Source organism: Gadus macrocephalus, chromosome 23 (genome assembly GCF_031168955.1).
Source record: "Gadus macrocephalus chromosome 23, ASM3116895v1".
Lineage (NCBI taxonomy): Eukaryota > Metazoa > Chordata > Actinopteri > Gadiformes > Gadidae > Gadus > Gadus macrocephalus.
In genome coordinates this window covers 17,402,389-17,428,121 of record NC_082404.1, presented here as the reverse complement: position 1 = coordinate 17,428,121, position 25,733 = coordinate 17,402,389, and the positions used below count along the sequence as shown (strand labels likewise).

Below are 25,733 nucleotides of genomic sequence, written 5' to 3'. Positions count from 1 at the left end.
TTGCACACCACGCGTTGTTCCAGACCGAGGCGTCGGAGGAGGAGCGCAGGCCGTGCGCCCTGCAGCCTGGCTCGGGCTGTGTTATTGATCGGCTTCGAAAACAAAACAGGCCTCTCCGGCTTCAGATGGGCTTTAGGGCGAAAATGTGGGGCGCCTCGGTAGATGTGGTGCGATCTGTCCGACCAGGAGGGCATGCGGGTATCGGGGGGAAATCGGAATCGAGTTCGACCACTTCCCCAGCGCAGGAAAAACGAAGCCCTTGAAAGCCTCGGTCTCGAGTGACAAGTGTGGCCGCCCGAGAGCTCCCTGCACGCCGGGAACAAAAACAGGCCGCTCGTTACTTTTTCTCTATCGGTTACACTCTGCCTCTGTTCGGGCTTCTCTGCGTTTGGATGGTGCAGAGTCAACATCTGCGTCTTGACAGAATTGTATTCCGTCTTCCAGTAACAGGAAAAACGCCGTTGTGTTGTTGAGGAATTGTGGCGAAATATTACTATTTGGGTACGTTGCTATCGTTAGCCGCGCAGTGTTTCTCAAACCTCCCGTCGCTTCTCGGGTAGAAAACAGGGGGCGCCGTTTCGCAAGTCTCGCGAGAACAGACCATACGCGGTTATTTAAAAATATCAAATTTAGTCTAGTCAGGTGTGTGTGTGTGTGTGTGTGTGTGTGTGTGTGTGTGTGTGTGTGTGTGTGTGTGTGTGTGTGTGTGTGTGTGTGTGTGTGTGTGTGTGTGTGTGTGTGTGTGTGTGTGTGTGTGTGTGTGTGTGTGTGTGTGTGTGTGTGTGTGTGTGTGTGTGTGTGTGTGTGTTTCTAATTATGTTGAGTTCTACATTATTGTTATATTATTATTGTATTATTGTTCTGTCAAATAGATTACCAGCAAAAAAGTAATTTGGCCTACAATAATACTGGTTTTATCTGGACTCACACGTATCACAAAGCAAGCCTTTAGAGCAATAAGCTGAATTGAGGATGCTAAATAAATAAATGTTGCAAAACTATGAGATAAAAGGTTACAATTATTCAGGATTTTTTTTTTTTAAATATCATTCACCTATCATAAAACAGTAGAAAATAATTTATTTTGCTTTTAATAATGGCCTTCATTAGGCTATATCTTATGTAGCCTATTTTGTAACTCTTTATTTCACATTTGCATCATTTCTCAGTAACGTGATGTTGTCTTTTACTACGTGATCCAAATTAAACTGCTCGTTCCATGAGTCGGATTCCTCGCGTGCGCTTCATTCATATTTCAGTCTTGTCCCACGCATTCATCGTTCGTGACGCAGTGCAGTTATTATTACTACGCTGACCACGGACCCTAATAATAGCAGGCTATTCCGGTGCAAGTTTACATTCTAGTGTTGTGGACATTACGCGCGGACGGGGAAGTGGCTCCCCGTTTGTGATGGGTCACAGGGTGATTCTTGTTCTGTCGAGTACACTCATAATAGGCTACAGCCTTAGGATAAATGTGGCACATTCCTTAAGGCTACGACATTCCCCAGCATACAATTGAAAAAAAGAAAAGGCTGGTTTAACAGACTTAAAAGCTATTAGTTAAAATAAAATTAATCAAAACTAATAATATTCCTCAACTTTGTCCATTGAATTTTTTTAAATATCAAATCTAGTGGCTGAGTAAAATTACCACAACAAGCAAGGGTTACAAATAACGGGAGTACTTCGCTGTATTTATTTGTGATTTATTTCATCTTAAATTTTCATTCACTTTTCTCTTCAATATATAATAAGGCCAACAACTTAACCAACCCCTTACCTTAACCCTGACAAACTACCATAACCACTTAAACACCCCTATCCCTCACCCGACCCCTTAACCCGTCTAACCCCTAACCCAAACACCTTAACCCGATCACTGGACCCACCTTGTCTCTCAGCCTCCAGGAACAGTGAAAAGCAGAACTCTATACCGCTCTACCCCAACTATAAACGATTACATCTTTCGTTTGATGTGAAAACTTGATGCTTTTATGATTTCATACTTCGGCCATATAAATGTTGCTTCTGACTGCATAAGGGGAAATGCAATAAAAAGCCTCAGCTAATAATGGATGGTGCGTTGTAAGGCATAGCATTACATATGCTAACACAGCACACCGCAAAGCCATAAGTGCCATGCCTGAACTGAAAAGTGGCTGTTATTACTGCTTTCAATTAAATTTAATTTTGTTTGCATATTATCCCAGGTACAGTCTCAAGTGGCCTGCCAGGCCATATATTTATTATACACTTGCAAACTTTCAACAACATATTATGTACTAACTCGAATTAAGGTCCAAATTTGTTAATAACCACTGAAAAAACAGGGTCAAGGTCATTAAAAATGATAGAGATAGTTAACATAGATAGTTAGGAAAATGCCGCATGCACTTTTTCGCTTGAACCCCGAGACATCAAATGTGTCAGGAACTAAATCTGTCCATGTATGGGCATGACCATTTAAGTATGATGTGTGTCTGTGTATGTGTGTGTGTGTGTGTGTGTGTGTGTGTGTGTGTGTGTGTGTGTGTGTCTGTGTGTGTCTGTGTGTGTCTGTGTGTGTGTGTGTGTGTGTGTGTGATTATTTCCACAAAACCTGTGTCCAGGGCCTCTAGGAGGTTCCTCTTTTGTTCAGACATATAAGTTCCCCCCCCCCTCTGTCTTCCACAGTGCATCTTCTCTCCCGGTCGTCCAGAACTTAGCAGAAGAACCTTCTGACTCCAGCGCATCAGTAGCCTTAAGGACACAAGATGTGGACATCTCCTTCAAAAACGACAAGCTATGTCCTGTGGCTGCTCACATTCATTATGATAATCCTGTCTGCATTCCAAGGTATGTGAACATGGACTGTGCGTGCTTGTGTGTGTGTCTGTATTTTAATTTTAAAATGTAAAAATAAATGTGTCAGGAACTAAATCCGTCCATGTATGGGCATGACCATTTAAGTATGATGTGTGTCTGTGTATGTGTGCTTATGTGTGTGTGTGTGTGTTTATGTGTGTGTATGTGTGTGTGTGTGTGTGTGTGTGTGTGTGTGTGTGTGTGTGTGTGTGTGTGTGCATGCATGTGTCTGTGTGTGTGTATGTGTGTGTGTGTGTGTCTGCGTGCGTGTGCGTGCGCTTGTCTGTGTTTTTCTTTGTGCAGTATGGTTTGAGTATGAATTAATTGTAATTTTTTTTATTAATTAGTAATAAAACATCAATCAAATCCCAAAGGATTCCTCTGAACACTTGGGTTGCCTCGGCCCAGCAGACAGTGGGTCCGTTGAGGGTTAGCTGAGATAAACCGACCTGTCCTGTGGTTCTGTGGTTCCAGCCGAGGCGCAGGGTCAGAGGGCGATCGCCTGCTGCCCGTCCGTCAGCAGAGCTATCATACGGAGCCACGTGTCGGAGTGCTACGTGCAGGAGGCCCAGAGCAGCGAAGACTACTGCGGCATCCAGGCCTACATGTGAGAGCTGCTGGAACGCTCTGGTGCACGGGCTCATTCCTCTGCGATTCGTAGTCTCTCTGTCTTTCTCTCTCTCTCGATTTCTTAGCATTGGCAAGGTTGGCCGTGCAGGTTTCTTTTTTTTATTGGCTCAAATTGTTGCCAGGTGATGTCCCATGATGATGACATCATCCGACTTGTCTACGGTCTCTCTCTCTCTTCCATTATTTCTGACAAATTCTCTAATTTCCTCTCCCTGTCTCCCATTCTCTCGATATATATATATATATATATATATATATATATATATATATATATAGCCTATCTATAGAGAGAGAAAGAGATATATTTACATTGATATCTAACAACAGGTGGTGCTGTCACCAAGCTTTTTAGTGTTCAGCTAGACTCTCCATCTAAACTTGCATAAAAAAGAAAGAAAAGAAGAGCTCAAAGTTAGCTCAGGGTGAGACACTGTCCGATGCATGTGTGTTTGGGTGTGTAATTCACGTGAAGTGACCCTGTTTGATTCTCTCCAGTCTCGTTACCACCAGTGGCGACAAGTTCTGTGTGGACCCGAGAGCCCGGTGGCTCAAACAGAAGCTGAAGATGCTCAAGAAGGTGTGTATCACTGTCACCCAGTAACTATATGGTGTGGGCTCTGTTAGTTTTAGGTCCGTTTAGGAAGTTGGGAGATAGGAAGAGGAGTAGGGCCACATATTGTATTTGTATTCCATCACATGTGGCCGTAATCCTATTTTGCATAGAATACGTAATAAAATATTAATAATGACTAAATTCCTTACAAAATACATCAAGAATGAATGTCTTTATCAAGCCAGTTACGCATTAAATTCTAGCACAAGCAAAACCATTTTAGGATATTTTAAGTTTGCAGAATTGTAAAACTGTTGTCCCTCTCTCTTTTAAGAGGGGAGTGTCCTGCCAACCACTGCTGCGGCCTGAATGATGACCCTCATTTCCATTTCTTTCTTTCTTATTTATTAATTATTTATTCTCTATTTTTAAACCTATTAACACAAATATCCTTCACAATGCATTTATTTTATTATTTATTTAATTTTTATATTTGAGTTGGATTGGAAACAATGTTAAAATAAAGTGTTTATTTTTTTTTACCCGAATTGTTTTAGTGTGGTTTATGAAAACATGGAATTGTAACTGATAAGAATAAAGGCATTTGAATTCAAACAACTCAATGTTCTGTCCACACTAGCTGTGCAACTCACTCAACTAGCGTGATTCTACTTACGCAAAATAACAGTGTATTAAATATCAATCAGTCGTTCTGAAACCTATTCATAGAAATATGTCTGCTTAGCCCGCTGTATATTTCTTCCTGATGTGTGTGACTAAGAGGGGATCTTCTGTCTGACTGGTATATTTAGGCCTATGTCTGACAGCAGGGCTATTGTCTGTTGCTTCGTCTGGCTACTGGATGACTGGAAGTCCCCTTCAGCTGAGTTTAGCAACCAAAGCTTAACAAGTAGACTTTCTGATAACAGCAACACTTTGCACCACTTCGATCATCAGGACGAGAGGCGACAATGTGGACACGTGGGGTCCATCCATATTTAAATTCAATCTGGAGTCTTTTCTGCACCATTCATTGAGCTTTCATCCACAGACGATGCGATCTGCACGTGGAGGTGGTTATTACTTAAAATGACTTTCAAGTTAATCTCGAAAAGAACGGGCAACATAAATCACGTGTGATTTATGCATTTGCCCTCCATGGCCACAAGAGGTCGTCATCCATGCTACGGTGCAGTTTTTCTCACTCGCTTTGGTACATTTCTCAGATCAGAATTGAAATTCTCAAAACTACCTGTTCAGCATTCACATCAGTGTGTCACTTGTGCACATCAAAAAAGCAGTTTCTCATTTATTTGAACAATTTGTAAATGCTTTGGTATGTTCATGCAAATAATTATGTACAATTCTCTGCTCTTTCCTACATTATCAATTGCCATGTTAATCAAAATGTATTGAAATGGGTCTATATTGAATAGTCTCACCCCCACAACATTTTGGCATTATTTCATTGCATAAGTCTTTGCATGCAAAATGGTTGAACAAGTTGTCATAATATGTGAAGCATATTTCTATACATTTCCATTAGACTTTTTTCTTACTCTGTCCTGCATTGGTAAATTACTACCAGGTGATCCTTGACTTTCTCTAAAGAAGTGAAATGTGTGAAGTGTTAGATCAACCAACTATCAACCCGTTTACTGAAATAGCTCAAAGGTGCATCTCATGAACCATAAACTAGCAAGCAGTGGTGTAGAGTGCTGAAAATCTAAACCCAAGTAAAAGTAAAATTACTTCCTTCAAAATCTACTTTAGTAAAAGTAAATATTCCAAATGGAAAACCTACTTGAGTAAGAGTAAAAAAGTACTTTGTTTTAAAGTTACTCAAATTACAAGTTACTTTACATTTTTGTGTTGAGTGCTTGGATCAGTGAAAAAGACATAACGTGTTAGAATGCGTGAATGAGTGAGGGAGAGAAACAAATTTGCATTAAGCTCTGTGCATGTTACAAAAGGCAGGAGCTTTGTAGGAACACAACCAATTAAACACAAACGAGACTGACTTGGTTGGCTGATTGGGCAATCAGATTTATCCAGCCTACGCACATAGCATGCACGCACACTCACAGAGCCAGACAAGACAATGACGAACACGTTTATGAGTGGTCTGCAGAATACAGTGTAACATAGTATCTTTAGAATTATATAAACTATACGTGGACTGTAACTCTGCACCCCCTGGCGAAAATATCTTCCTGCGCGTCTGGATCCATGCGTTTCTATCCCTCAGTCCCAACGTAACGGTCGACTCGTCTCCTCTGCTATGGAATTGCAACAATGTTGCAACATAAGGTGGGTGCGTCGCTAACGTGTACGCTTACAGTCAACGACGATAATGTCTATCAAAATACTAATTTTAATGAAGGCACAATGGAAAATGTAATTGAGTAAAGATTAGAATTCTAAATCAAATATTTACTTGAGTAAGGGTAAAATTACAGACTTAAAAAAGGAACTTGAAAAGTACTCGTTACCCGAAAAATTTACTTTTTTACTCATTTGCGTTACTTGTTATGCGTTACTACCCACCACTGCTAGCAAGTAGCTGGAGCACAACACAATATTACATTGTCTGACAATGAAAGGACAAGGAATTGGATGGGGTCAACAGCCAGTGAGAAAGAGGACTGAGGTTGCGTGAAAATGAGAATTTGTGGCACAACATACAGGAATGTCAGGAGGTCTAGGAAGACTGCACTGTAATTCCTACAGCAATGCATGTACAGTTTACCCTAAGGAGATTGTCCTGTTCATTGCTACAATGACATAGTCGTCAACAAATTACAGTACAGTCAAAGCGTGAATGTGAATCTTGTCCAGTCTCTTGCAATCAATCTCCCACATACACTAAGGTGTAACTTACAATTAACAATAACCGTCTTCAAAACTTTAGCCATATTTTACATCAGAACATCCCTGCAGAGTACACCGTTATATTGACAACATGACTAAGAAATTTGACTGTCTTATCCGTACACAATGACAAAATGACTTCTCATTCTGATGGCACTGACATATTCATTGACAGATATTTACTTTTGAGAGATGAACAAAGGATTTTGAGCAAGAGACTATGGTTCTTGCAGGTAATCCATGGTGTTTTGCTATTTGTAAGAATTGTTTTGAGAAATGCATTAACTGTTTTGCAAATGTTGAGGATGATTCGAGAAATGTACCAAAGCGACTGAGAAAAACTGTAATAAGCACCAATAATGAATATCGGAATCGGTGGTAAATCATGTGATTGTGCGATAAGAATGCCGTTCTCCAGTTTATGAGATGAAAATGGACATCGTGTGTTTGGTTAGTGGAAGGAAGGCCTAAATTATTTCCTTAAATTAAGATAAATTACCTTAAGCCTTCATTTTATTTTCAACAACAAAATTATTCGGTATGAAAAATCCTAAATATACCACGCACGGTTCTCTTGCATCCTTATTCATCTTCATAAATTTGGTTTATCTTTCTAATCTACAGCAATTTGTCTGAACTCTTTTCACTCTGGCCACTAGAGGGCGGTCGAGAGATCTTGAGTCTGCATGAACGAGCATGTTCACAAATGGGATCTGTTTTACATGACATCCATTCTATTACAGTGATTGAGTGAGTCAATGTGTGAGGGAGTGAAGTCTGGGAATGTGAACCTTGTGTCTACTGAGGGAGGGGGGCACGTGATGGAGGTTGTTAGTTGTTCCCATGGTAACCTGGTCAGTCTCTAAGGTATGCACGTGATGCATGAGAATGGGGTGTGGCTCCTGGGATTAACGCTTATTCCATCATCGTCATTAACGACTCTATCTATCCAGATACATGTCTGTCTGTTTGTCTATCTCTGCTTGTCTGTCTGTCTGCATTTTTTCTGTCTGAGAGTCTATATCTCTCTATCTATCTGGCTGTATGTCTGTCTGTCTGTCTGGCTGTCTCTCTTTCAGTCTGCCTGTCCTCTCTATCCATCATTAATTTTCTCTCTCTTTATATCTCTCGCTCTCAATCTCTATCTATCTATCCATCTATCTGTCTGTATCTTTTACTGTCTGCCTATCCATCAATAAATCTCTTTATATCCGTCCGTCCGTCCGTCCATCCGTCTGTCTGTCCTTCTATCCTTCTATATTTCTGACAGACTCTCTTTATTGCTTGTCATCATATTTGTCTCTTTCACAAGTTTGAACAAGAGTTGTTCCCACTTCAATGAAACACTCTCGTGGGAAGAGGAAGTGAATCAACGACCTCAAGTGTCCGTTCACACGGACAGTGATACTAAGAAAACACCTTGACCAAAATTCTGAATCTTGCAGCGTAAATCATGGAGCGTATCATAAAAAACGGGGCGATAAAAACATTTAGAAGAGGCTGTTTTCATCCAAATGATTTACAGGTGAGGATGAGAGGAAAGAAGACACACAACCAATATTATATGTAGTTACTAAACACATTCCAAACAAGCAAGTTCTGCAGACACACCGTGACGGAGAGCCGACCAGAGTGGCTATTGGGACAACCAGAGGTCCACATATTGGGGTAGACATATACGGTAGCAAATTGTATATATATTTTTTTCTTTAAGGTTTTTTCAATATGGCTTTCAACCAGAGCCGATATGTAGAAACGGCAGACTCATGTAAACCACATTGTACCTTTAACAGCATAATGTTTAACTAAAATGGAAATAATTGGGACCAGTCAACTAAAGAAATGACTAAATGGTCGTTCACTTAGTGGCAATTTCTGTTCTAAACCCACGTGCACATCTTTTAAGACGCAGCCGAACCAACATGGCCGACACTTAAATAAGGCTTGTACTAACTTGCAAGAAACAAATGCGTGGGAGACTTTTTTCTTTTTTCTTTCTTGGCTTGCAATCCTTCCTCCTCTTCCCTTTCTTGGTTCCTTCCCTTTTCCAGAGCAAAGGGAGTTGAGAGAGACTTTCGATATTGCGTCAGAAAGCGGTCAAACAGGGGCTTCCCTAGGGAGGGTCGGGACACGTTCAAGGTCGACAGATTGTTAGAGAGAGAGATAGATATAATCAATATATTTATGTGTATACATATAGATCAATATATTTATATATATACATATAGTAGATATATTTATAGATATATACATATAGATCTACAGACTAAGAGATTGGGTAAGAGAGAGAGAGAGAGAGAGAGAGAGAGAGAGAGAGAGAGAGAGAGACGGAAGAGACATACCACTACAGCACTTCTCCTTTTCACAATATAAATATCCCTGTCCTGCTGCGAGAGGGCCGTCCACTGGTCTAACGATAGCAGAGCATTAACACCAGATCTTCTTCGCCGTCCTCCTGTCTATCTCTTGATTACATTTCCCGTTAGCAACGGCCAATCAGAACCAGTGAAGATGACGACCTGTGGCATCGTGACGAAGAGCCTGCTGCTGCTGGCTGTGGTGGTCGCTCTGACCGGTCAAGGATCTGCAGGTGAGGGGAGGATGGGGACGACGGGGACCTGGGTTCTCAGGGGACGCCACGAGAACCAAGGTATGGACTGCCGTCTTACAATTTGAAAGTTAGGGAAACTAACCGTCTTTCTGTCCCTCCTTCAGCAGATCGGAGGGTCTCTGAATGCTGCACCAGGGTGAGCAGACAGCAGATCACTGAAACCATCGTGGACTACATGGTGCAAAAGAGAAACAATCACTGTGTCAATGCCGTCATGTAAGCGACCAGCAATATGGAACGAATGTGTTCTTCAAAAGAACATCTCTAGCTTTGAACGTGGGTTAAGATGTGTGTCTTCGTTTAAACGTGTGTGTTAGGATGTGTTAACCTCATTTAGGGTGTCACCCATGGCTCAGACTACTCACGGTGTCTCTGTGTTTTGTGTAGTTTCCAAACGGAGAGTGGTGGTTTGTACTGCTGCAGATATAATGAGCCCTGGGTGAGGAGGAAGGTCATGCAGCTTAGGTAAGTGTCCCTCACTCATTCACTCACATATGCATTCACTCACACACTCATTCATTCACACACATTTCATGAAAAATGTCATGTAAGTCTCTGTGTTTGTGTTTCACAGGGCGAAAAAAAGAGCAGCATTGGCCTCCGCCCCCCCGTCCCTGTAGCTCCTCCCCTCCACCATTGGCCTCCGCCCCCCCGTCCCTGTAGCTCCTCCCCTCCACCATTGGCCTCCGCCCCCCCGTCCCTGTAGCTCCTCCCCTCCACCATTGGAGGGAGCCACCGGCACGTCCTCAACACGTTATACCGTCCAATAGAAATGCATCTTATTCAGTGGGGGCCAATGATCTCCAAGATGGCTGACCGCCTGACCAGATGCTTTGGAAGAGGAAAACAATGAACTTCTCAAAAAAAACGTCACCCCATGATGTCAAAATTAAAACAAGAATGTTTATTACATCAGGTTCAACCGACTTATGTCATTCAATGTCATTCTAATGACTCTGATTAAATGCTTCGGCCTGTCTTCATTATCTCACAACTGTTTTATGACATGACCTACATTCAAATTGAATCCAAACCTAAATCAGATATGGCGACAGGTCAGGTCATGAAAATGTTCCGGTATCTGCTCTGTTAGTGTGGACACCGTAGGACACCGTAGACTACACTTTTGCCCCCAATTCGTTTCATGCATGAAAATACACATGGTACACACTTATTTGGGCCAACGTTAGTTTCGGAACACAGCGAGTGTTTGTTTGGGAGAAGTGGTCCGGTATGGCGACACATTAGTGCCATAATTCACTAACGTGATAAAAGATGCATTCGGGCGTATTATATTATTCAACACCCGTAGATATTAACTGCGAGCGCGCAAATGATCTCTGCGCACGCAAAGCAGCCTCTCAGCGCGCGCAAAAACCTCTCGCGAAAGATGTTTTTACGCACTCGCTCAAATTGAATTTTGGCACTATGGGGGAGGGAACCAAGGCAGGGCGGGCTTTCCTATGATTGGCCGTTTCTGAAGCGCGATATTTGATTGACAGCCCTCCTCGTGTCGGCCTCATTGTCCTTTAAATAGCTGAAGAAAAGCTGTTTATTGGGAGCAGAACGTCCGCCGGCGCCCGACTATATCTGCGAAATACGGACGGAATGATGGCACTTATGTGTCGCCATATGGAGTGACCCTGAACTCAGTCTGAAGCAGTGTTGCCAACTCTCGCGACACAAATAAGCAACTCTCACATCAAAAACAAGCCCAAAAGAAGGCCAATGCCTAAAAAGGCGCCCAAAGCCGCTGCAACCTGTCACAGCCTTAACGGCAAAGCCTATTTGTATAATGAGTAAAATAATTACTTTTCCAAAGCCAAAAGAAGAAATCTAAAAATCATTGTACAAGACACACATGTGTGTGTGTGTGTGTGTGTGTGTGTGTGTGTGTGTGTGTGTGTGTGTGTGTGTGTGTGTGTAGAGAGTGAGAGAGAGAGAGAGAGAGAGAGAGAGAGAGAGAGAGAGAGAGAGAGAGAGAGAGAGAGAGAGAGAGAGAGAGAGAGAGAGAGAGAGAGAGAGAGAGAGAGAGAGAGAGAGAGAGAGAGAGAGAGAGAGAGAGAGAGAGAGAGAGAGAGAGAGAGAGAGAGAGAGAGAGAGAGAGAGAGAGAGAGAGAGAGAGATCTATTGGCCAAGAAAGAAGAGTTGAGGACGAAATGGTTGGACATTCATTCACCGTGACCGCGGTGTGGGCACTCCCGCGACTCCCGGCCGCCACGTCTCCCGTCGTGCCACGGCAGCGGCGGCCCGGGCACCGTGACCTTGGGCACTGCGACCGTGGCCATGGCACTCCCGCGACTCCCACCGTGCCCCGTGAACGAATGAATGAATGGCCCGGGAACCACGGGCACCGCGAAAACAGATCGCGCGTAGAGGGCTAATTAGGCCTATATATTTTGTATTTGAAATGCAACAGTTCTTCACCCAAAAAAATTTAAAACCATGAAAGTTTAAAATTCCCCGACAAAAATGGAAGAAAAAAAAAATGACGGTCCCAGCGCCCCCCTAGGTTGTGCGAACACCCCCCAGGTGGCGGTACCTTCCCCCGTTGAGAAACCATGATATAATCGATATATTTATATATCTATACGTATCGATCTAGAGATTGAGTGAGAGAGAGAGATAGCGAGAACGAAGGAGAGAGAGAGAGAGCGCGAGAGAGAGTGTGTAAAAGAGAGAGAGAGAGATAGCGAAAGAGAGAGAGAGAGAGAGAGAGAGAGAGAGAGAGAGAGAGAGAGAGAGAGTAAAAGAGAGAGAGTGCAAAAGAGAGAGAGTGCAAAAGAGAGAGAGAGTAAGAGACGGAAGAGAACCACTCCAGCACTTCTCTCTCAGCACTTTTCCTGCTGAGAGAGGGCAGTCCACTGGTCTAACGGTAGAAGAGAATTAACACCAGATCTTCTTTGCCCTCCTCCTGTCTATTTCAGAACCAGTGAAGATGACGACTTGTGGCCCCGTGACAAAGAGCCTGCTGCTGCTGGCTGTGGTGGTCGCTCTGACCGGACAAGGATCTGCAGGTGAGGGGAGGATGGGGCCGACGGGGACCTGGGTTCTCAGGGGACGCAATGAGAACCAAGTTACGGACTGCCGTCTTACAATGAGAAAGTTAGGGAAACTGACCGTCTTTCTGTCCCTCCTTCAGCATATCCGCTCCCTGAATGCTGCACCAGGGTGAGCGGACAGCAGATCACTGAAACCATCGTGGACTACATGTTGCAACAGAGAAACAATCGCTGTGTCACGGCCATCATGTAAGTGACCAGCCATATGGAACGAATGTGTTCTTCAAAAGAACATCTCTAGCTTTGAACGTGTGCTACGATGTGGGTCTTCGTTTAAACATGTGTGTTAGGATGTGTTAACCTCATATAGGGTGTCATCCATGGCTCAGACTACTCACGGTCTCTCTGTGTTTTGTGTAGTTTCCGAACAGAGAGTGGTAGTTTGTACTGCTGCAAACATAATGAGCCTTGGGTGATGAAGAAGGTTAGGGAGCTTAGGTAAGTGTCCCTCACTCATTCACTCACACACTCATTCATTCACATACTCACCTAATTATCCCCACACAGTTTCTGAAAAACAAAATCTAAGTCTCTTTGTTTGTGTTTCACAGGGCGAAAAAAAGAGCAGCATTGGCCCCCGACCCCTCCCTCCTTATCACCTCCGCCCCCTCCTTCAAGAGGTGAAGTATCCCTCACTAATTCACCGACACCCTCATTCCTTCACGTAGGCCTACTCATTCACACACACTCATTCATTCACACACAGCATGGTTTATGAAAGACAAAATCTAAGTCTCTGTTTTTGTGTTTCACAGCCGGGCAGAAAAAAGATTAGCATTGGCCTCCGCCACCGCCTTCCTGTAGCTCATCACCTCCAGCTCCTCTCCTCCTCCATTGGAGGGAACCACCGCCACGCCCTCAACGCATTATACCGTCCAATAGAAATGCTTCTTATTCAGCGGCGGCCAACAAGCTCCAAGATGGCTGACCAGATACTTTTGAAGAGGAAAACAATGAACTGCTAGATTTTTTTTTTAAATTAATTTAGGGAACTCCAGACATACAAGGATTTTTGCGGGATTGGTTTAGGGCCACGTGCCAATTTTTTTGAATGAGTTCTGAGTTTGAAGTCAGAACTCAAAAAAAAGAATCACATTTTGCCCTAATCCTCTTCTCTACATTGTCAACCCGTTATAGGTTATTTATTAAATTATGATAATATAGCACAACATTTAGATGTATTTTCAAAAGCGAGTCCTAATTATTAATTGCATTCATCGTTTTTAGAATTTTAATATTCAAAAGTATTTTGTGTGTTTGAATATCAATAAAATATGTCCTATTCTATAACCTGACTCTCTATCTTCATTATTTCGTGATTTGTCCTTTGGCATCTTTGCCGATCTTTGAAAATAACCTCAGCAACTGCTTCCAAATCAATCATTACTTTACTACTGGTAAAATATCTAAACATAAACGCTTAGCTGAGCATATGGACAGGTCAGCCTCAGAGCCTCTCGGAAGTGTCACTCTGCTCCTAAAGTTATGGATCATTGGTTTCCTTCATTCTGTCCTTGTTTTACATTTTCATTTTACATTAAGGGCATTTAGCAGATTGTTTTATCCAAGAAGACTTACATTATGTACATTTATCAGAAGAAAGAGAAACAACAATATATCGCTGTCGTCATCCATGATACGATTCATATTAATAAGCACCAATAATGAATATCTTTTAAGGGAATTGGTGGTAAATCATGTTATTGCGATAAGAATGCCATTCTCCAGATGAAAATGAACAGTATGTGTTTGGTTCGTGGAAGGCCTCAATTATAACCTTAAGTTAAGATCAATTACCGTAAGCCTTAGTTCTATTTTCTGCAAACATAAAATATATTCGGCAGGAATAATTTATCTAAATATACCATGCCCGGTTCACTTGCATCCTTATTCATCTTCATATGTTTGGTGAAGATGAATATTTTTAATATCATCTGGTTGGACACATTGGTTCAAGTGGATTTTCAATGGTCAGATACAGATCTTTTCTATAACGATAATTGAATAAAAGCTATGGTATACTTATAATATTACAACTAAATAATTGTATATTTGTATATGCATAATACGTATTTTAATATTTAATTAAATAATTAGTAAACCAATTACATTTTTTTCTAAAAGGTGTGCGCCGGGCTGCGCAGTGCACTCCCTAGTTATGGATTTGTCAAAACAACAATCAGATTTATTAGATTTTGAAACCCACGTCCTTTAAACCCAGTCCTACACCAGAGTTCTACAACAACAGCTCTATACATTTGATATGCCTGTGTTTTTTTGACCTTTTTTTTTTTTTTTCAATGGGCCTGCGTCCACATCACGTGACTCTCATGGTTGCTATGGTGATTGCCATGGACCGCCCCCTCTGCTCCAAACCACGTTAACGAGGTTAACGTGGTTTGAACCCACACACAGTCACTTGCGGTGTCCCCCAGGGGTCAGTCCTTGGCCCCATCCTCTTCATCCTCTACCTCATCCCCCTTGGTCAGGTCATCAGACGCCATGGATTTTCGTTCCACTGCTATGCCGACGACACACAGCTCTATGTCAATGCCACAGCTGCCACCCCACCTTCAACATCTCCGTCATCCCCATCAAAACTCACCACGTGTCTGGAGGAGATAAAGGTATAGAGCAGTCATACTCAAGTAGCGGCCCGCGGGCCTTTTGTGGCCCGCGGGGTGTCTATTAATGGCCCTCAAGCTGTTTTGAAAAGTTTTTTTAATTATTAAAAAAAAAAATAATAATAATATCGTGCTGGGCGCTCTTATTTTGAAACTGCGCGCCGCGATCTCAATACGAGGCTGGGGGTTGCAACGATAAACAGATAGCACTCCAGCCCTCCAGCATACAGATGTGAATCTGCATTCTCAAAAATGAACGTCATCAAAAATCAGTACCGGAGTCGCCTAACCAACGAGCACGTGCATCAGTGTGTCTCCCTGGCAATCACACCATATCAGCCCAGGTTTGAAGCATTGGCCAAAGAAAGCAGAGGCCAATTCTCCCATTAAAGGGGACATGTGAGAAATGTGAAATAGTTTGTTAAACAAAGCACAAAAATGGGCTGTCTAAAGGCTTTTTGTTTTTTTTTATCTTGAACAGGGTTATGTTTGGTTTTATTTAGTTATTTTTTTTAATATATGCCCAAATTAAAATTCTATTTTTATTTTAGGAAATATTTTTGTTTTTAATAAAAAGGAAATGTTATGTTACAAATGTTGTGAATGTTATACATACGTTATGTTATGATACGTTATCGGACGTACACGGTCCCAATAAATGGCCCCTTGAGTCACTGATTTTTTTTTTTGTGGCCCCTCATAATTTCTACTTGAGTACCCCTGGTATAGAGGGACGTTGGAAGTAGGGGTGTGGTAGGGGAAGTAGGGCCGCAACTTAAAGGGGACATATCATACCACCAGGTGTGAGTGTGATTAGGCAAAACAAGCCGTTTTCAAAATGTGCAGCATCCATCTCAGACTCTGAAAAACGAGTTCATGCCTTTGTCTCCTCCAGACTGGACTACTGTAACGCACTGCTCATCGGGATCCCTAGCAAGAGCCTGCAGAGGCTTCAATACGTACAAAACTCTGCAGCTAGGAACCTGATGAGAGCGCGCGAGCATGAGCACATTACCCCCATCCTCCACTCACTCCTTCACATGCGCTTCCTTTCAATGGCGCATTCGATGATGCTGTGTGAGCGTTTCCTGTAAGGCTGGATTCCCCAAGTTGATAATCGTATGCGTCCTTTGAGACCCCCTTTGATGTAAAAGAGACCCCAGGTCTATAGCGTACGTGTTAATGTCCTCTCCTCAGTCACCTACTGCATCACTACCTTCAGGGTTTCGGCCTGCTAATGCATCATTGCAGTATATTTGAATGCCGTCTTTCATATATATGACACCACCACCACTGGGACGTGGCAACAATTATCCATATCCATATGGGAAGGTACACACAGTTACACACACACACTTTAAATCCTACCCGACGAGGACCTAGATGGATTTTGAGGGGTACATTGCCAAGCATGTTAAAATGGTGTTTTCTGTCATTTGCAATGCTTGTGTCTCTGGGGACCTGGACTCAGGTCCTCAACGCACACGAGGTTCCCACAGGTTGGTTGTGCAATCAGGTTCAAGTCCCCCCCACCAAGCAGCAAAAACAAGAACACACACACACACACAGACCACAGATAACAAGGTGTAGCATCCTGTAGCTCTACGTATGGAGATGCAGCGGTGCAAAGGAAGAAATGAAGATCAGAAGATAAATACGTTTCTTCATTACTATACGCCTAATAATAAAGGTTGATGAAGGTTTTATAAAATAGTTCTCAACAGCTTCATTATTTATTGTCCTTCGTTCCTATAACTATATGAGCCTTATTATAAAGGGTAATGATGATAGTTTGATGATATTCTCTTGCAAAACAAAATAGCTTGTTGAATAGATCTGGTTCAGATTATCTATTCCAGTTTCCCCATACAGAGCCATGCAGCCGAACACAAACATGTTGCCCTGGCTTGTAAATATTATAAATATGAACTGAATTGAGAATAGTGTTGGTGGATGGAGCACTTGCGGAGTCATTTCTTGTAGGGCTGGAGCCCCCAAAGTTGATAATTGTATTAATCCTTTGAGACCCCTTTGATAAAAAAAGATACCCCAGGTCTATAGCTTTCTTGTTAATGTCCTCGACTCAGTCACCTATTACATCACTTCCTTTAGGGCTTCGGCCTCCCAATTGATCATTGTAGTATATTTGAATGCCCTCTTTCTTGCGTATCATACATTTGGTTATAGGCCAAATTCGGTTTAAATGTCAGCCTCTGCTGGCCCACAACTAGATCGTTGGGTCCCTACCAACCTGACGTTGTTGAAACATGCTAGCGAGACCATAAAATCGTCCTAATAACAATCAAACTAAAGATCAGACACATTCACTGACTTATGCAATATATTTCTCGCTACAAATGTTATTGGAAACACGTTTAATCGTGAATCTGTCCTAAAATATTGCATTTCCCATTCAGATAATAAAGTTTAATAAAGGCTACGTAACCATTTCAACAAATGCTGGGAAAACGTCGCGCCCCGTGTTGGTGCTATGCCTCCATTCATTTAGATGAAACTGAACACGCCTTGCAAGGTGGACCAACGTATCTATTTCACGCTTTGGCGTGATACCGGGTTGCCTATTGAACTTCTACCATTCCTGGAGAGGGATCCCTCTTCTGGGTTCCTTCTCCAGGTTCCTTCCCTGATATTAGGGGGGGTTTCCCTGCCCTTTGGGGGGCTAGGGTCAGGGGGCTTCCTTTGAGAAGCGGCCTGGGAAGCCCGTCAGATCTCTGGTCCAGGGCGTTCTAAACTGTTTGACCTGATGGGGATGTGGTGTTTCAAGGTTGCTTGGACGGCCGGGGAGTGTCCCCCACGGAGCCATCTCGCCAAATACAGACATGTTGCCCTGGCTGAGCATATATTGTGAAATACACTCAATAATCATCTGTTCAACAATCTGATGACATGGAAAAAAAACACAAGACTACACACACACACACACACACACACACACACACACACACACACACACACACACACACACACACACACACACACACACACACACACACACACACAGATAAGAAGACTCAGGGTGTAGAGTCCTGTAGCTCTACGTATCTGGAGACGCAGCGGTGCAAAGGAGGAAATGAAGATCAAAAGATAAACTAGAAAACGCATTTCCTGCAGATAATGCGGTGAGTGATGTAGTACAAAGTGAGGTTGAGAATATTTTTTTCCAATAAAGCCACATATATTAAGGCATAAAGAAATGTTAAATGGCTTAAATCAAGTGAAGGGATTTGAACAAAAGTGAAAAGGTGTAAATGGAGTAAACAATGTAAACATGCCTACCATTTATGAAAATGTTAATGGTTGGAAACAAATAAAGTGACAGCTGAATGAAAAGTGCAAAGCATTGCTAAAAATGCAGAAATGTAAAATGTATCGAACGGAAGAATCTGAAAGGTCAGATGTATTGCCCTGCACTGCTGGGGTGTGTGTGTGTGTGCGTGTGTGTGTGTGTGTGTGTGTGTGTGTGTGTGTGTGTGTGTGTGTGTGTGTGTGTGTGTGTGTGTGTCTTTAAGAGAATAAAGTCACACACATTAAAAGTGATTAAAAGTAGCCCAATAGAGCGGAAAAACGCCAAAGCTAGCAACACTGCCTGAACGTCCTCCAAAAGTAGCCAAATACGGCATACATTTTTGTAATAGGCCTACACCAACAATGTTAACCGTCATACATAGCTAAACAAGCAAATGAAAAATTAAACACTAACACAACTGAAATGTTTATTAGGCTATTAACAATATTATATAAATGATACCGTAATGCACCCCTTCTTTGTCTTTGGATCTTTTGAATAAATGGATCAACAAATGGTGTCGCAATGATCGCAAGCAGAGGAACGTGAGAGTCATTGCGCAACAGCTTACCCAGTCTAAAAATCCCTTTATCACTAACACTTTTAGTGACATGTCCACTACGCTACCTGCTATATTTTACCTCAGTATGTATATCTTTATATTATGTATATGTGTATATATGTGTGTGTGTGTGTGTGTGTGTTTGTGTTTGCATGCGTCCGCGATTCTTAGTGTCAAATGAGGACATCTGATAAGAGTTGAAGAAAAACATTTCGTGACGCTTGATATCAGATTGCAGATTGCCGATGTGACGTGGTTTTTCCTGCAGATATATCAGAGCTGACTCCTGAGAGCAGATGGATTGGAAGCTGTGGAACCATGGTTACCATTTCTGAACCGGACCCTGGAGTCTCTGAGGAACCTGAGGACACGCCTTGGGAACCCAGGAAGAGAAGATCTGGTAGGTGCCCTTTTGAGAGGATTTAAACGAAATAATCCATCACCTGATGCATTTAAAATATACTTTTAGAAAACGTTTTTAGCCAAAGGGACCAACCTGATTATATATATAGACATAGAGTTATTCTCCTAAATAACGACATGTGTGTGTTCGAGACAAAAAGCTCACATTTAACTTACTTGACTTGTGATTACGCCATGAGTTACGGACTATAGGCATCTCAAGTAGTTTAAAGTAGACAATGGTTTATTTACTCAACAATTTTGTGGTTTAATAATGGCTGCTCATTTAATTGAAGTGATATCAGGTGTACTTATGAATTTAACATAAATATATACGTTTGTCCTTAATATGAACATATCTCAAATTATCACACAATACTTACAAAAAAAACATATTTTCTGCCTGGCCCAATGTGAAAGACCCTGGTGACATGCAGGCCACATGTGGTCCCCCCTCGATAACTGTGTGTGTACGTATGTATTTCTGTTTGTATTACTGTATAACTATGTGTGCGTATATGTCAAAAATTAGGTAATAATAACATGTATGCTTGATACCAGTACGTGTTCTGCTTAAGTGTGTTCTAAACTCAACACGAGAGCCACAGTACCAGTCATCACTTACTGAGGCGATCTCAGTAGAGGTCTTCAGGTGTTTCTTCAAGACGGGGAGGGATTCTGCAGACCGTAGGGAGTCTAGACTGTGAATGATAGACATGCAGTATGAATATATCTGTGTGTACATTACTCTGTATGTCCGTGCGTGTGTGTGCTTGAGTGCGTCCGTGAGTCTGTGTGGCAAATGAAGGCATCTGATAAAAGTTAAAGAAAAACATTTCCTGACACTGATGGTATCAGATTGCAAGCTGATAAATGGTCAGAATTAAAACAAGTGATGTTGTTTTTCCAGCTGATAGAGCAAAGAGGAAGGCTAAGTTCCGAAGCCGTAGAAGCCGTCAGAGAGTAACCATGGTCACCATCTCTGAACCGGACTCTGGAGCCTCTGAGGAACCTGAAGACACGTCTTTGGACCGGGAGGAGACCAGGAAGAGGAGATTAGGTGTCCCTTTTTTTAGAGAATTTAAAAGAAATAACCCAGTCCAACAAAATGATCCCAAAAAATACATTTTCCTCCACATACATTTATGATTTATGTTTAGAAAACTTTTTTAGCCAAAGTGACCGTGTGTGTGTGTGTGTGTGTGTGTGTGTGTGTGTGTGTGTGTGTGTGTGTGTGTGTGTGTGTGTGTGTGTGTGTGTGTGTGTGTGTGTCCTACTCCTGAAAAGCTCTATGCTTTCACATCACTGTCATTGTGAGCATCGGACTGCTGAGTATTCTCCTCATCTCCCTGCGCTTCAGTGAGTCTAAATCATATCATCCTCAATAGAATTACAATACAGTTATATCATATTAATGTTTTACTGTAATAACAGCAATGATAATGATAAATATTGTTTTTGTTAGAATTAGTGTTCATAATATGAATGATCTTACTACTATATAATAGCAGGCCTGTCGGACAAGTTACTCAGCACACTTGGTCAGTGCGCAGTGGCCAAGCAAGACGAGACAAGGGCAAGATTGAGATAACAGCCCTGCCGTCGCCACTCTCTCCCAGCGGAGACGTTATGTCTATTATAGACTACACTTTTTTGCAAAACTATATATATATTTTTTGAATATTACCCACCTCCTTAAGCCTCCTCCCCCACCCCCCTTTTAGTTGTTATATATTTTCGAATGTTTTGTGTGTATGCTACGCGTGACTGTAGGCTACTTCGGTCTGTCTTGGCCAGGTTTTTAAAAAAACATCTTAAACTCTCACGTCAGGTAGCCAATTGGCAACCTTGGGTCAGGGTTATGCAAAGAACTAATATTTAATTAATGATGAAAAAAATATTAACTTGTGCCAAATAGATATTTTAGTAACTATTAATATTAATATTAATTAATATTAACAAAGGTTTAGGTAATGACTAGTTTGCTATTTATTATGGCACCTTATTATAAAGTGTTACTGATAATTATAGTTATTGTTTTTTTAATTAGTATGAATATTAATAATAACATGTTTTCTTTCAAGGAGGATGGACTTTGTGTTTGGTTGGCTGTGGGTCCTATGATGTTTAGAGACGATGTTGCTCTGTTTTAGAGCTCATATCTTCTGTATTCCTCTGGCCTGTCCTAGACTCACCGTCACCTTGGAAGGAGGGGAGAGAGCAGTTACTGGATGAACTTGGTGAGGGTTTTATCAAAGCAAACGCGTTATTATTTATTTTTTCAAAAACAACCTCTGGTTTTGTGATTTATATTTGAACGTCCCCTCTTTGTCATATCTTCACATTTTATATTGTCAAGCTAATAGAGCATAGACGGTACTGAAGAGGATTAGGGCCACATGTAAGAAAAAACAGGTACCCGTTGTTCTGACTTTAAAGTCAGAAATCTGACTTTAATCTCAGAATTCTGACTTTAGTCTCAGAATTCTGATTTTAATCTCAGAATTCTGAGAAAAATGTCTTAATTTTGACTTTAAAGTCAGAACAACGGATACCTGTAAGGACCAAACTCTGTGGGAGAGACACTTTGCTTTATGCAGTAGGAGGAAGAAGAAAAAGCCATTTTGTTAATGGTAAAAGTCAGAATTCTGATAATAAAATTAGAATTCTGACTTTTTTCTCAGAATTCTGAGAATAAAGTCAGAATTTAATTATTTTTTTATGTGTGGCTCTAATCCTCTTCCGTATCAACTTGTTAAACTACAACCAAATAAAATAAATGAAGGATGTCTTCTGGCAGCACAGTGGTAGTGCAGGTGCTTGTTATTCTCCTTCCCCATAGCTCTTCGCTATGCGCTCCATTAAACTGGGTTTACATTTCGAAGGATGGACCGATTTCTATCGTGGTCTACTAAAGTCAGGTTTCTATTGTCGTCTATTAAGGTCATGCCTCCTTGTGGTCTGTTAAGGTCAGGTCTCAGGGTTGCGTGTCAGTAACGAAGACGGTAGGATAAGCAGTTCTGTGTTTGTTAAGGATTTTCTTTTACATTCAACAGATGAATTGGCACTTCGTGGCTGGATGTTTCACGACGAGAGTGTCTACCTTATTTCTACTACTAAGAAGAACTGGACGGCCAGCAGAGAAGACTGTCTGCAGAGAAACGCAGACCTGGTGGTTATCGACAGCAGAGAAGAACAGGTGTGTGTGTGTGTGTGTGTGTGTGTGTGTGTGTGTGTGTGTGTGTGTGTGTGTGTGTGTGTGTGTGTGAGAGACATATTGTGTGTGTCAATGTGTGAGTGAGTGAGTGAGTGAGTGAGTGAGTGAGTGAGTGAGTGAGTGAGACATATTGTTTGTGCGGGTGAGTGAGTGAGTGAGTGAGTGAGTGAGTGAGTGAGTGAGTTGTGTGTGTGTGCATGTGTATGTGTTCAGCTTTGTTGTCCTGACAACAGATGCTTTTACCCTTAGGAACAGGTTTTCAGGTTTGTCAGCAGATTGATGGGTACTTCCTGGCTAGGACTGAGTGATCGAGACACAGAGGGGACCTTCAAGTGGGTGGATGGTACCCCCATGACCTCAAGGTAAGGCTGAAGACTCTATTCAGCAGCATCTTTTCTCTGAGAGTGACAGACTGACCTCTACTGTCTCCTCCTCGTGGTTCTCAGTTGGAGACACGGTAAACCACGCGTTGACGGCGGAGCAAAATACTGTGTCGTAGCAGGGGAGGACGGCTGGTCCGAAGAACCGTGTGACAGACTGCACCACTGGATCTGTGAGAAGGCCATACACCTGGATCATCTGCAGGCTGGGCGAAACAAAGAGGCCAACAATTTGGCCTCCCATCAAACAGAGTCCAACAATTTTACAGGTAAACTCCGCTACAAAGAAAAGCATGTAGTGTGTGATTCAAGACTTTGTTTGTGTTCATTAGTGGAGAACGGTTCCTCCTTTCTGTTCTCTTTGCCGTAGATACAGTAAATATACCCTTTAAGAGTTGAAAGGTGGTTGGTTGTGTTTAGGTCTACTAATGCCATGTTTCTATGTGGTCGACTAAGACAATGTTTCTATTGTGTTCTAGTAAGACCATGTTTCTATTGTGGTCTACTAATGCCATGTTTCTATTGTGGTCGACCTAGACCATGTTTCTATTGTGGTCTACTAAGGCTAGGTTTTATATTGTGGTCTACCAAGGTCAGGTTTCTATTGTGGTCTACTAAGGTAAGGTTTCTATTGTGGTATACTAAGGCTAGGTTTCTAGTGTGGTCGACTGAGGTCAGGTTTATATTGTGGTCTACTACAGCCATGTTTCTAATGTGGGCTATTCAATTCAGGTTTCTATTGTAGTCTACTGTGGGCATGTATTAGGAGAGAGTGAAGGGAGTGTCTGACGCTGCATCTCTAGACCCGTGTTGTAAACGTTCACTCCTCTCCCCCTGGTTTCTTCAGGGTCAGCGATGCCCACGGAGGAGGAGGAGGAGGAGGAGGAGGAGGAGGAGGAGGCCCCCAACATCACAGAGTTCCACTCCTCTAACCAGGTGTTGCCCTTGGGCCAAATGGCCCGCTACACCTGCCACGCCGGCGGCACGCCGGAGCCCACCGTCGAGTGGCTCCACAACGGCAGGCCCCTGGAGAGGGACGGCACAGACGACCAATCAGAGGCCTGGGTGGAGAGGGGGTTCCTCTTCGTAAGAGGTGTGAGGTCTGGTGTGAACACGGTCTGCTGCATGGCGAGCAACAGCGCTGGCACGGCCAATCACAGCGCTGAGCTGCTTGTCTTTGGTAAGTTCTGGATCCAAGGAGAGATGTTTGTTGTTGATATATTCCAAGTATTGTTGTTGATATATTCATAGCATTATCGTTGATATATTCATAGCATTGTTGTTAATATATTCATAGCATTGTTGTTAATATATTTATAAATGTATGTGTGTATATATATATATATATATATATATATATATATATATATATATATATATATATATATATATATATATATATGTGTGTGTGTGTGTGTGTGTGTGTGTGTGTGTGTGTGTGTGTGTGGTTTGTCTACATGTTTATATGTGTACTTTTTTTAGTTTTTTGTCACTTGTGTCATCGCCTGCTTTACCCAAAACCGAACCACCAATTCTGTCAACGGTTCCCTAGTTCTTGTGGAAGTCATGACGTAAAAGAGGTGTTTTTTAAGTCCATTGATGTTTAGCTTCTACCGTCTTCGTTTCAATGTTTTGATTGGGACATTCACTCACACACACATGGGATTTCTAATTAACTTTAACTTTAATTATCTTAATCACAATGTGTACTATTGCTTAGAAAATCGACAGCACCTGATTCCACTATAGTACCTATTATATGCTATTTTTTGGTCTTTCTATGTTAATGTCTGAAGAGTCGAGAGCAACCAAAAAAAAGAATCTGGAAGAGAATAAAAAGAAGAAGAATGCAGGAAAGCAGTACACGTGATGATGATGATGACCATGAGGAATGGTTCAGCATCTAATTATGTCTTGTTCTCCCGTCAGATGCCTGTGAACTCACATTGGACCCCAACACGGCCAACCGAGAACTCTATCTGTCTGAGGACAACAGGAAGGTGAAGCGGGATGGAAGGGACCATTCGTATCTGGATCACCCAGAGAGATTTGACTCCCAGGCTCAGGTGTTGGGTAGAGAGGCTCTGACTGGCCGCTGTTACTGGGAGGTAGAGAGGGAAGGAGATGTTTTTATAGGAGTGACTTACAGAGGAATCAAAAGGAGAGGAGGGGGTTATGACAGCCTGCTTGGAGCGAACAACAAGTCCTGGAGTCTTGATTGTTATGATCATGGTTACTATGCCTGGTACAACAATACAGAGACATTCATAGGTCTCCCACCCCCCTCTGGCTCCACCAGAGTAGGAGTGTATCTGGACCGGCCTGCTGGCACTCTGTCCTTCTACAGAGTGTCCCCAGGTGGAGGAGGGTCCTCAGACACACACATCCACACCTTCCAGTCCACCTTCACCCAGGAGGACCTCCTCCCTGGGGTTGTGTTAGCGGGGGGTGCTTCAGCGTCTTTGTATCAGTTGTAGAAAAGGGTCTCTCTCTCTCTCTCTCTCTCTCTCTCTCTCTCTCTCTCTCTCTCTCTCTCTCTCTCTCTCTCTCTTATGAAGACTTTTAAGATTTTCCATTGATAGATAAGCACATTTATTATTGGAAATGTACATAAAATACCTATTGATGGTAAATGTTTCAGACATCCCCAGTTTTGGTCTTAAGGGC

At 42.2% G+C, this 25,733-nt stretch overlaps 2 protein-coding genes across 9 annotated transcripts in view; both read left to right on the top strand.

Annotated features, from left to right (window-relative positions):
- Positions 1 to 9,247: 9,247 nt before the first annotated feature.
- The window catches only part of LOC132452545 (C-C motif chemokine 4-like), a 26,652-nt gene continuing 10,166 nt past the window's right edge, over positions 9,248 to 25,733 (top strand). The window contains exons 1-5 of one of the 8 annotated variants that reach the window (XM_060045220.1): positions 9,255 to 9,491; positions 9,617 to 9,728; positions 12,935 to 13,012; positions 13,126 to 13,165; positions 13,387 to 13,544. In XM_060045220.1, the coding sequence (XP_059901203.1) occupies positions 9,413 to 9,491; positions 9,617 to 9,728; positions 12,935 to 13,012; positions 13,126 to 13,165; positions 13,387 to 13,539 (462 nt within the window). In that variant the 5' untranslated portion in view covers positions 9,255 to 9,412 and the 3' untranslated portion in view covers positions 13,540 to 13,544. Of the gene's footprint in view, positions 9,492 to 9,616; positions 9,729 to 9,899; positions 9,978 to 10,086; positions 10,499 to 12,298; positions 12,530 to 12,654; positions 12,764 to 12,934; positions 13,013 to 13,125; positions 13,166 to 13,386; positions 13,545 to 25,733 lie in introns of those variants that run through there. The other 7 variants (XM_060045228.1, XM_060045222.1, XM_060045221.1 and 4 more) reach the window with 7 other exon arrangements.
- LOC132452544 (uncharacterized) overlaps positions 19,344 to 25,733 on the top strand; it is a 7,651-nt gene continuing 1,261 nt past the window's right edge. Inside the window, exons 1-9 of the mRNA XM_060045218.1 lie at positions 19,344 to 19,467; positions 20,380 to 20,529; positions 20,757 to 20,828; positions 21,659 to 21,709; positions 22,526 to 22,668; positions 22,936 to 23,048; positions 23,133 to 23,335; positions 23,914 to 24,246; positions 24,996 to 25,733. The exon at positions 24,996 to 25,733 is cut by the window's right edge and continues 1,261 nt beyond it. Of these exons, the coding sequence (XP_059901201.1) occupies positions 19,386 to 19,467; positions 20,380 to 20,529; positions 20,757 to 20,828; positions 21,659 to 21,709; positions 22,526 to 22,668; positions 22,936 to 23,048; positions 23,133 to 23,335; positions 23,914 to 24,246; positions 24,996 to 25,543 (1,695 nt within the window). The 5' untranslated portion in view covers positions 19,344 to 19,385 and the 3' untranslated portion in view covers positions 25,544 to 25,733. The remainder of the gene's footprint in view (positions 19,468 to 20,379; positions 20,530 to 20,756; positions 20,829 to 21,658; positions 21,710 to 22,525; positions 22,669 to 22,935; positions 23,049 to 23,132; positions 23,336 to 23,913; positions 24,247 to 24,995) is intronic.